We start from the raw sequence: 12,565 nt of genomic DNA on the forward strand, positions 1-12,565 counted from the left end.
TCATACTACTATCTAGTAGTGTTGAACTGTGGACAATATAACAGAGAAAAACAAGCTGGTAGAGTAAAAGTTAGCCCTGGTACCAGATGCCCCAAACTCTAATGTAGATTCTATTAATAATGAGTTACCTATCAGTCTCTGGAAGTCATTCCTGGATGAATATGTATTCTATACTAACCATTAATAGTCAGCTTTGTTCAGAAAGTGACTAGTTACATAAGGCTGAGGAGAAATTTAATGTTAGTATCATTTATCATTAAACCAAAACATCAAGGTCTTCTTGGCAGGGCATTTTAAAACATTAGGGGTACTGATAATATCAGTGGAATCAAAGAAGAAATACATTTGAAAACTATTATCTTTATGATATAGATTTCTGTGATTATAGAGTAGAGGAGCCAATCTCTTTAAAAGCAAAGTAACTGAATATGAAAAATAATTTTTTTCTGAAATATGTTGCTACTGGAAAAGAGTTGACACTAGTCAAAAGAAGCATACTCACCACAAAAGAAGTATATGCTATTAGAAAGAACTTTATCTAAATCTACTTTAACTGTTCAAAGAAAGCATATAGTGAAATTACCTCATCTATATTACATTCATGTTCTTTACAGAGAACTTCAATAATTCTTGTATCGTTTTCTAGTTGTTTTGCTATCCGTGCACTCCTGTTCTGACCTCGTCTAGGTGTTCGAGGTGAACCATTAATGGGTATTATAGCTGTTTCTGTAAAAATGATAAATTAGATAAGAACAATTACACATTCCATTGAATAAAATTATGAAGTATTCTAATTATAACTAGGAAAGTCAGAAATAATCTTGTTAACATTCTATTTTTACTTATTAGCCTTCATTATAAGAATAACAATTTCTTTTTTTTTTTGAAAGGAAAGAGAGAGAGAAAGAGAAAATCTTTTTTTTTTTTTTTTTTGTAGATTGACACAACACAATGCCTTTTATATTTTTATGTGATGCTGATAATCGAATCCAGGTCCTGCCCGTGCTAAGCGAGCGTTCTACCGCTGAGCCACAATCCCAGCCCTAAGAATAACAATTTCATCTTATTTATTAGATACCTATTTCAAGTTATAATACTGACAGGAGTTTTTGCCCCGAATAGCACAAAAAGAACTAGAAAACATCTGTGGTCCCATAAACAGAGAAGACCAGAGAAACAACCAATTTCTAAACTAATTCTAAGTGTATCCTACCCAGTATGCAAAAGGAAAAAATGTTTTCTATCTTAGAGCCCTAAAAATAATGAGCAAATATTTACAGATTCAATTTCTAATACAAAAAAAAATTTAAAAGCTTTAGTAAATTATGATCTTTTAAAAACAGATTTTATAAATATAATTTCCTGATAATAAACTGTGATTTTTTAAAAAAAACTCCCCAGATTATTTTGCATACTACTGATTCAAAACGAATATAGGTTCAGCTTCTAAAAAGATTTTAGAAGATTAAGTATAAAAAGTACTTATTGCTTCTAGACATCAACTTACAAGAAACTGAGAAGACAGAAGAACATATACCATAGGATATTATCAGCAAAAACTAGACTAAAACTCAACTGGGAAACTCAGCAAGATTCCAGCATGATTGATTGATTATTTATTTGCTTATTTGTTTATTTATGTCAGTTCTGGGGACTCAATGCAAGGCTTTGTGACTGCTAAGCACACATTCTATCACTCTGGTTGAATAAATAAATTATGAGGAAAAAATAAGAAGAGAAACATAGAGGAGGAACAACTTTATTTCTTTTCATTTGTTTTTCTTTTGTTGCAGTGGACTGAAATCAGTCCTTCATGTTCTCTACCACTAAAAAAGCCTGGAAGAAGAAATTCTGAAAAGAGTATCAACTGATCACAAAGTGTAGATCTTATTTAAACTCTGATTCAGTCAACCTACAAAAAAGTTTATACTAGGGGCTGGAGTTGTGGCTCAGTGGGCAGACGCTTGCCTAGCATGCATGAGGCACTGAGTTCGATCCCCAGCACCACATAAAAATAAACAAATAAAATAAAGGTATTATGTCAATCTACAACTAAAAAAAAAAAAGTTAAAAAAGTTTAAATTACAGTTATGAGATAAAAAAGGTATATTTACCAGATACTTGGTGATATTAAAAAAAATCATTATTAGATGTGATAATAGTACTGTCATTATGCATTTTAAAAACCACTTACCTTTTAAAAGATTCACACTGAAATAATAAGGTATTCAAAGATATGCTTCAAAACAAAGCTGGGGGAACTAGGCAGGGGAAGAGACAATAGATTGGTCACAGCAACTGTTGAAGCTATTAAGTGAAAAGTATATGAAGACTTAAACTACTGTCTACTTTTGTATTCATTTGAAATTCTCCATAACAAAGCAAATTAAAATTTTACCATACTCAGTCAATTCAATAACTTATCCTTGATTCTATTTAACACAGCACTTAAAAGAATTAAATGTAGTTTTGAATTATCCCAAAAAACAAAGATGTAAACCTAAAGTAACACATGACATCAACTTTAAAGTTATAACATTGAAAAATAAGTGAAGGCAGCTAATGGAAAGTTTAAAAAGTTGGGGGAAATTTGAAGCATATTTATTTTTTTCTATATATAATTTTTGAGCTTTTCTCCTTTTGATTTGCATTTCAATTCTGCTAAGTGAAGTTTCCTGTCTTCTCTGCCAAATCATGTTCAAAACATTGAAAATTCTACTTCACACTTCATTTTTCCATGAAGTTATTGTTCACAAAGATTAATTACAGCTCAGTCTTTCAGCCACTTTGAGACTTCAACGTTTTGATCTGTCATCTATTACTTTTAGGATTAACACTTTCATCATTTCAGGAGCAAGGACTCAGACCACACCTTGTTAAGTTTACATTTTTCTATAGTATAATAAAAGATTCTGAAATCCTACAGGTAAGAGCCTCTTCTCTTCTTTACTGAGAATACCCTTCTCTAACTTCTTCAACCTAATCTTAACTACTTATTCTTCAACACTCATTTCAAATATCACCTCTTCTTTATTTTTGGGGCTTTTCAGAAGAAAACTTTTATTATCTCCTGAACCAACATAGCATTTCCTTTATTTTTACTCAGATTATTTCTACCAGATTCTCTGATTGGGTGCTTAACATCTCTTACCTTTCCTCTTATAATTTATGCTACCTGAGGGCTGCTTATAGTTTGGATATGGAATGTCCTCCAAAGACCCAGGTTGTCAAAGACCTGGCACCAGCTTGGTGCTATTGGGAGATGATAAAAATTTTGTTAACTTAATGATCAGCAAAAACTAGACTGTGGAAAACTCAACAGGACTCAATAGGTAGAGAATAGTCAGAGGTATGGGGCACACTTTTGAAGAGAAAAGTAGACTCCCAGCCCCTTAACTCTCTTTCACTCTCTCATCATAAAGTGAACAATTTTGCTCCATCATGAGTTTCTGCCATGATGTGCAACCTCTCCACAAGCCCAAAGCAACAGGGCCAGTTGTTCATGGACTAGAACTTCCAAAACTGTGAGCTAAAATAAACCTTTCTTTGCTCTTAAGTTGATTATCTTGGATATTTGTTACAGTAATAGAAAGGTGACTAACACAAGAACAGAGCCTATTTCTGATTTATTTTTTATCACCCTCTCAATTTAGAACCATACTAGAGCTACCAGACATCCAATAAACAACTGCTAAAGACAAAGGAGGAGCTTAAATTACTTAAAGATACTTACTATATGGTTCTTTGAGCAGTGCAGGAGGTGAGAGTTTGATAAAATAGTCAAGCACACATAACATTAACTGAAATGAGATCACCAGATCATCTTCCATTTGTAATACTTCTCCTGAAAATAAAAAAAAATTCACATTTTTAAGAAATGTTAGAGATTGATATGGGTATATTCACATATTTATTCATTTTATAAGCCTAAGCCAGAGAAATTGTGGGTATGGGTATATTCATATATTTATTCATTCTATAATCACTAGATTCATGATCAAAACCTTTTTCCTTTCTTATTTTCAAAAAAAAAAATCATCAAGGGCTGGGGTTGTGGCTCAGTGGCAGAGTGCTTGCCTCACACATGAGGCACTGGATTCAATCCTCAGTCTCACATAAAATAAATAAACGAAATAAAGATATTGTGTGTCCATGTATAACTAAAAAAATTTTTTTTAAAAATCAGTCAAGTCTAATAGACAAATATATATAATTATGAAATTATGAATTAGTATTATCTACCCTGAGAATTTTACACTTAAGTATTATTACTAAAATTAATTTCTTATGTTTAAAATCATTTTGCATTTTGCTTTTCTAAAACTTATTATTACAAGCTATGGAATTTATTACTTCTGAAAATAATTTTGAAGTATGGTATATGCTAACTTTTAATCTAATGATTTATCAAACCTCATACATTTTCAATTCTAACACTTTCCAAAATATTACCAAAGCTATTATGAAATAACAAAATTAATATATAATTGTAAGGTCATCTATAAGTAATTATCCAGCACAAAATCCTAAAATTTCATATACTACATATACAGTAGAAGTATATGAGGAAATAACTACATGTAATAGATGCCTGAGAAAAACAGTGTGGCTAAATACAATATTGCCTTCTTGCCTATGGTTCTAATATTTTAAAACTTTTCTTCTGGGTATCTGCTAAACTAGGAGTAATCCCAACAAATACTGATGGAACAGAAAATATGTGAGAAAATTGGTAATGCTGAATCAAGTAAGTTTTTTAGATCCATAGGTATGGCGGAAAAGGTTCATAATATACTAAGACATTATTTAGAAATACCACAGAGGTGAAGAATGATATCAAGCACTTCTAGGTAAAAATAGTAGAATGTCAGATGAAAGAATCTCTCTTCTCAAAAATCTAATAAAAATGAAAAGGTAAAAAATGTACTGGTTAAATGCAAGTAGCAACATAAAATCTGAAGGTAACTAAGAGGGAATCCTCATCTTTTTCTCCTTCTGACTTGAAAGTACTAAATATTGTTAAAAGAATGGTAAATGGAAGAAACAACTATAATCAGTTGATAAAGATTCTTATATACTGCACTCAATTGGGAACAATCTGAATCCCAACACAATCCTGTTTTAGAAGAAGGAATTATAGACATTCTAACAAAAACTCAAAAAAAAAAACCACAAAACAAACAAACAAAAAACATCTCTACTTTCTCCCTTACCTTCTGAATAAAGCTTGGTATAATAAAAATACCTGCTGACATACTATAATTCTCTGAGGAATACAAACACATCACAGATAAAATGCAAGGTGACTGAAGGGAAATTCACTCATACTGCATCAGAGAAAATAAGAAGTCAGAGTTAGCCACATAAAGGCCCAGCAAGATAAGGAAGAAAAACACAGACATTATACAAACATATTCTAGAAAAGAAAAAAATAGAATCATAACATAAGAAGAGAAAAAAAATCAGAGAATCCAATGTGGAAGAGAATCTAAAAGAGGAAAATGACCTATATGAGTTCTTGCACTAAGAACTTAATGAATTCATATTATAAAAATAAGGGACTGGACAGTTAAGAAACAGTTTAGATGAAAACAGAAGGACTTGAGATAAAAACAGTCAACACACAAGAAAAAGACAAAAGATCAGAATAAAATAGGAGAAGATAGTAAAAAAGGAAGACAAAAACAATCCAATGTAAGACAGTTAATGTATCTGAAACAAAAGAGAATAACTTAATTGAATAGAATAATATTTTAAAAGACAGGTTAGTAAGATTTCTCTGAAGAGAGCAGACCCTCCAATTTAAAAAGAAACATCGTGTTCTGAGAAAAATTAAGGTAGAATAATAAAAATCAAGAGACGGGCTGGAGAAGTGGCTCAGCGGTAGCGCGCTCGTCTGGCATGCGTGCGGCCCGGGTTCGATCCTCAGCACCACATACCAACAAAGATGTTGTGTCCGCCGAGAACTAAAAAATAAATATTAAAAATTCTCTCTCTCTCTCTCTCTCCTGTCTCACTCTCTCTTAAAAAAAAAAAATCAAGAGACATCCTGGTAAAAACTACTAACCCTTCAGTTTAAAAAAGAGAGAGAGTAAAAAAGAAAAAAAAAAAACAGAATTCTTCAAGTATTCAGGAACTAATGAAGAGGGGAAATTAAGCTAATCTCATATTTAACAACAATGTTTAATGCCAAAAAACAGGACTGGAAAGAAACAAAACCAAAAGGCCTACTGAAAAAAAAAAATCCTCTATGGTAAAATCTAACCAGCTAAGAAATGAATCAGAATAAAGAACAGAAATGAAAAAGCTGTAATAAAGAAATTATGGTAAACTTAGGATACAGAACTAAGACAAACCAAGTGTAACAATTATAATTACAGATAGAATACAAATGTTATAATCTTTGATGATGAAATAATAATAAAATTAACTAATCTTGAAGTGGGGAGATGGAAGGTGACAGGACTTTGTTCTTCAAAGTGCATTTATATTGCTTCAAACCAAAATATGAAGGTAAAGAAAATAAAAATTCCAATAAAAATTCCAATTTTTTTATAACTCTTTTTCATAATCTTCAGAGAAATATTTTAAGAAACAATCTACTTAAAGTGACAAAACAGTTTGGTTAATTTAAGCAACATCTTTTCTTCTGTATAATTTGAGTAAAATTAGATTTTATATTTTAAAGATTACACTATAGTATAATCCCATTTTAAAAAACTATGTTTATGGATGCACTCACCTACTCATTTTTTAAACAAAATCATATACAAAGATATACCTGAAATAATAATTACACAATTTTAATGATGGTTATTCTTGAGTATACTTTGCATAATTTTTCTTTGCACCTTACTGTACTGCTTAACTTATTTATCATAAGCAAATATCATTTTTATAAGATAGTAAGCCTTTACCCTAGAAAATCAAAGAGTGCTTGTCTACCATGCATCAGAGTTCTAGGTTCAATCCCTGGCACAGGAGGAAAAAAAAAAAAAAGGAAGGAAGGAAGGAAGAAAGGTAGGTCAAAAAAAAGTCCAAAGTTGTTTCTGTTATTATTATTACTAAGAAGTTGTAGCAGTTAATAATCCATAATACTCAAAAAATAGAGTAGGAAGTAGATTTTTGCACTTAATCCAAAAGAACACCAATTTCATTACTGCATTTAAAACATCAGCATATAATAAACATAGTGAATTTACCTTTAGCTAGTAAAAATGTGATCCAAGAAACTTTCAGCACCAACACAGAACTTACTTCAGTAGATACCCTAGTAAATAAATAGAAAGAAGAAAAAAAAATTAATACTGACAAAGGTTTTCAACTATGGCTTTGGAGTGATCTGTTTTGTTTTGCTTTAAATTACAGGACTGAGTTAAGTGCATAGTCTATTTTTAATGCTCAATTGATACCGGACTCTATCTCAATTCAATTGGTGTTTCTACCAAGATATTATATTTAGCCCATAGAACAGCATACACTTTGTAAAGGAAATACTGAATATCTGAATTGTTATTTAAAAATATATAAAGGATGGCTGGGGTTGTGGCTCAGTGGTAGCGGGCTTGCCTGGCATGTGTGAGGCACTGGATTCATTCTTCAGCAACCTATCTATACAATTTCCCTTTATATCAGTCATCTTCAATACTGAACTTCAGTGGAGCAGAATATCTCCTATCCTACTCATTCTGCTTCCAAAGAAAATCTCTGGAGCTCTACATGGGTATACTGTTAGAGAATGCATTATACAATTTTAAAAAATAATTTGGAAATTTTAAGATAAATCTTTAAATTTATTCATACACAAAATTATGCTGTCTTGTCAATAAAGTATCTGTGAGAGACCATCAATAAGGATTTTAACTAAGAAATGAATTTTTTCCTCAGAGTTAGCGAATGTTGCACTAAATCAATTTCCACATTATTAGTTCTCCTTTGTAGCATGAGGCATGTATTTATTTACAGGATAAATCACCTATATAGGACTTTATGACCTTAACTTATAAAGTAGCCTTTGGGGATAAAGGAAGAGATTCTGAGTCTCAGAGGAAGTGCCCATAAACCACTGACATGACAACTACAATTCCTGAGCAACACACTCTTGGCTAGATGCCCCTGACCCATGCCCTTGTAACATGAGAGCAATGCCCAAGTACAGAGAAAACTGGCCTGAAACTATGTAACTCCACCCTAGTTCTACATCTAGTCCATCCCCCAGCAACCATTCCTCTATAAATATTAATGTCTACCCCTCTATAAATATCAATGTCTATCCCAAGGGATTGGTATCTCTCCCTCTACAGATAGCCTGAATTCTACCTTGAATGCATACTCCTTAAACCAAAGGCATCTCTCTTGAGATTGCCCTCATTCTCCCTTGAATATATACCTAAATAAACCTCTGAACATTTTCCTAAATAAACCTCTGTGTGTGCCTTTGACTGACACAAGCTGACATTGTCTTCATTCATGTATTCTACAAACCCCACTGGTCCTGAGTCAAGATCCCCCTTCTCTCTGGAAACTCCTTGGACCTTTTTCAGAGACATCTCTTCCCTGATGAAACTATCATCAACCAAACTAACCTTAATGTTATCAATGTCTGCGACTATTCCAGAAAACCCTTTTTTAAAAAAGACAAAATGTAATATGCTCTAAACTACTTACGAACTGCTGGGTTGTGTCAAATAGATACGTTCACATGTCCTAAAAGGAAGAAATAATTTTATTAACATTGTGGTGTTTTTTTAAAAGTTATTTTAAAAATATTTTCATAATATAGAAATCATAGCAATGTTATCATACTTTATTCATCTTACTTTAAGAAATACACATTTTGAAAACAAAAACACATATAGCATAATGAAACTAAGTAGGTTTTCCCAATTTGTGACATATCATATCACTGTAATATCTAATTAGAAAAGGACTGGATCCAAATGCTCTTTTTAACTCAAAATATATTTTATAATTGATGATCTGCTTAGAATCCAGATCAGGTCATAACTAATGACTATTTAGCTAATAGTCACATATAGTCATACAGTCTACCTTGTAATAAACAGGCTTTGGTATTATAGTTAATCTCCCCAATAACTCTTCAGAAAAAGGTACTAATAAGACAGAAAAAAAAAGTCCCTGCTGAACCAAGGCCAGTAAAGTTAAGGCTAAATTATCTCATATGAAAATACAACAAAAATTCTAAATCCCAGGCTGGGGATGTGGCTCAAATGGTAGCGTGCCTGCCTGGCATGCGCAAGGCACTGGGTTTGATCCTCAACACCTCATAAAAATAAAATAAAGATATTTTTTAAAAATTCTAAATCCCTTCTACAAAGGCCTGAATGGTCTTTTAAGACCAAATATGACTACCCACTCTCCAGTTTTAAATCACTAAATGATTTTCCATTGCCTTCAGGGCAAAGTCCAAACTCACTACCAATGTCGTGATCCCTTCCTAACTTTCAGCCTTTAGCAATATCAAAGTACCTCCTGCTTCTACTTGGGCTTTGTGCACCTGCTAACTCTGCCTAGCAAGACTCAGTACCATTCCCCAATCCCATTTTGCTTGGCAAATTTCTATTTATCGTTTAAACAATTTAACAATGTCTTCTTTAATGTTTTTTACCCCCTACCAAAATCAGCCCTACAGTTAACCTTCTCGATGACAATTTAATACTTTGCCCACTATATAATTTGTTGGCAAGATAAAAGTAAAAATGTCTTTGAAATTGCTAACATACACTTTTGCCTAGCTTGAGAGCTGCAAAGCCAATAGGATTATATTTGGGATTATTAAACGTGTTTCCATAAACAGTTGATATAGGAAACAGTTCAAAATTGCTTTCTTCTTGGGCCTGATGCATTAAAACATAAGATTACTAAGAGTTAAAATTCTAATTAACATAGGTAATTCTATATGCAAAGCTTTTAAGTTGTGTTTTGATTTTAAAACTACAGAAAGCATAAAGCATGTTGTCATATTAAGGAGCAATTTGTCTAAATTCAGAAGTTTCATAAAATTGCTTTAAAATATAAACTTTAAAATGTAAGGCAGAAGGAAACCAGTGAATAAAAAGAAATATAAGAAAGTTATAGGTATGAAGATGTATTTTGGTAAGGAAGGTTAAAAGGAAAAGGGAATGCTTTCAGATGAAAAAGGATTTTGTATGCTAAAGCGAAAATTTTGTCCTAAAATCAAATGACTAGATAGTTCCAAGATAGGAAAAAGATAGGACAGAAACTAAAGTTGCAAACAAGTTGTACAGGGTCTAGGTAGATTACAGAGAGTTTCTGAAATGGCAGGTGTTATGGAGGGAGGCTTATATGCGATTGAATTGACTATAACTTGATAGTTATTCAAAGGATTTTCTAGGATCAGAATTTGGTGCACTGATGTGAGGTCAGAGTCTATTTCTGTACATTAGAAGCAACAGGGTTTTCTTGAGGTATTGATCTGCTTTGGGTATTATTTTCAGATAGCTGGCTTAAAGAGCAGAGATTTTTGTACTTTATCAAGATAATCTCATGTGTTTTCTGCTGACTTTAGGTTTTAATTACTTAAGGAAACTAAGTCTTGAGAGAATTAAGGCTTATTTAAGTATCTGCTTTAAAATCTTTTAGATAATCACTTTATAGCTCTGGTTAAATGAGCAATTATTAGAATATATTTGACACCCTGTGTGTCTAGAGATATGTATAAAACTGAGGGCTAAATATGTCGTGTATTTGAGCTTAGTCTAAATGTTATGTAAAGTTTATACAGTTAAAGCTGTAAAGGTTTAATATATGCAAGGTAACTGATCAGTGCTCTTTTTTATACAATATGCAGAGTATCTGGGCCTTCAACCTATAAAATGGCCAATGAAACTTTTGATATTTCTGCATCTGTATGCTCTGATTGAAAAAGTGTTTTGTTATAGTATACACGAGCAGTCACATCAGGTAATAAGTCTATTTGTGGTTATTAAGTACTGTTTCCTAAACTTATAAGAAGTATAAAGCTATTCAATCTTTGTCAATGTTCTTAACCTATGTAGATCTGCTAAAGGCAAAGCCTTATAATTATAGCTATCCCTACTGAGCTATGAATTCTAAATTTCACTTCAAAAGTAAAAGCTAAATTAATATAAATAAAAGGACTTCAGTATAGCTGAGATACTTATTACTGTCTACTTTGTATGTTAAAAGTACTTTCTCAAGTATACAAGCCTTCTAAAATGCAAAGTTTAGGAGAGTACTTTACCAAGCTGGTGTCCTCCAAACTAAAATGTTTAGAGATAGCATTCTTCAAGATTATGTTTGTATGCTCCTAACTGTATTATAACTATCATCTTTAAACAAAGATAATTAAATGTGCCCAAACACTGTGCACTCCAAGCAGCATCACTCTGATAATTATGAGATTGGACACTGTTCACTCAGGCAGTACATCTGTGAACAAGTATATTCTACTTCATTTTTTAAACATTTCACTTATTCTAAAAGACAAATTTGGATGGGGATTTATTTATATCATTTAATATTTTGTAATGGGATAAAAGTAACTGGCCTTTTGGGTATTCAACAAACTGAGACTTTGAAGTGAAAATCAAGAGAATAACAAGACTAAGAGGGCAGTCAATATTTTGGCCCTCCAAGGTCAGCCAGGACCCACGGGACAACAAAATTCCTCTAAATGTCCCTGGAACACTGGTGAATCACCCAAACTCCCTCTCAGGGTGATCTCAAAAACCTTGGAGACCAGGAGCCAACCAATGTACAGTCTGTAAAGAGGAGGGTAATTAGAGAGAGAAATGTTCCTAATATTTCCAAGAGAAGCCACATGGCCAGTAAGACCCTCACCCATTCAGGCAGATGGTACAACTGGTAGAGGAAAAAACAAAAGGAGTCAAGAAACCCTAAAATAATCCCTGAGGAGCTTCAATTGACCTTAACAGTAAGAAGGAAAAAAGGCTGATTTGGGGCAAATGTAAGGGCTATTTTGTCTTGAATACCCAGTAGTGCAAGTATAATAAAAAGCAAGTGTGTTATTACAGGGATAAAAGTCAAACGAAAAAGCCTAGATTTGACTTCAGGGATCTTAACCCCAAAGTTGGGACCCATCCCAAGACCAGTAGCATATTTCTACAAATAGTCACATGCTATGACCCAAAAATGGTCAATGGCTTGAGAACAATAGCAGCATAGTTAATGAGTCCTCTAAACTGATTTGGGAATATCTACACAAATAACAAGCTAAAACAAACCCAGGACTCCAGTACACCCATTTAAGCATGCTATACACCTAGATTCTTGCAGGGGTTATAGAGGTAGTGACATTGCTTGCTCCCTGAGACAGCTTATTTACCATAAAGTAACACTAAAAGCTTAACTAATGCTAAACTCTGTCTTTAAAATAAAGACAGAGATGGGGAAAAAAATTTAAAAAGATAGGGCAGATACACTCAATGGCCTACAGTTCTTACTAAATTCCTTGGCCGTTACTTTGATCAAAAATAGAAGAGCATTAGGGCTGGGGATGTGGCTCAATTGGTAGCGCGCTCGCCTGGCATGCGTGCGGCCC

At 32.7% G+C, this 12,565-nt stretch overlaps 1 protein-coding gene across 2 annotated transcripts in view; it reads right to left on the reverse strand.

Annotated features, from left to right (window-relative positions):
- The window catches only part of Rb1 (RB transcriptional corepressor 1), a 155,476-nt gene that overhangs the window by 107,564 nt on the left and 35,347 nt on the right, over positions 1-12,565 (reverse strand). For both annotated transcript variants that reach the window (XM_026393653.2, XM_026393652.2), the window contains exons 5-8: positions 8,668-8,706; positions 7,203-7,270; positions 3,734-3,844; positions 584-726 (exon numbers count right to left, since the gene is read on the reverse strand). In XM_026393653.2, the coding sequence (XP_026249438.1) occupies positions 584-726; positions 3,734-3,844; positions 7,203-7,270; positions 8,668-8,706 (361 nt within the window). The remainder of the gene's footprint in view (positions 1-583; positions 727-3,733; positions 3,845-7,202; positions 7,271-8,667; positions 8,707-12,565) is intronic.

The sequence above is a fragment of the Urocitellus parryii genome, chromosome 2 (assembly GCF_045843805.1).
Source record: "Urocitellus parryii isolate mUroPar1 chromosome 2, mUroPar1.hap1, whole genome shotgun sequence".
NCBI lineage: Eukaryota > Metazoa > Chordata > Mammalia > Rodentia > Sciuridae > Urocitellus > Urocitellus parryii.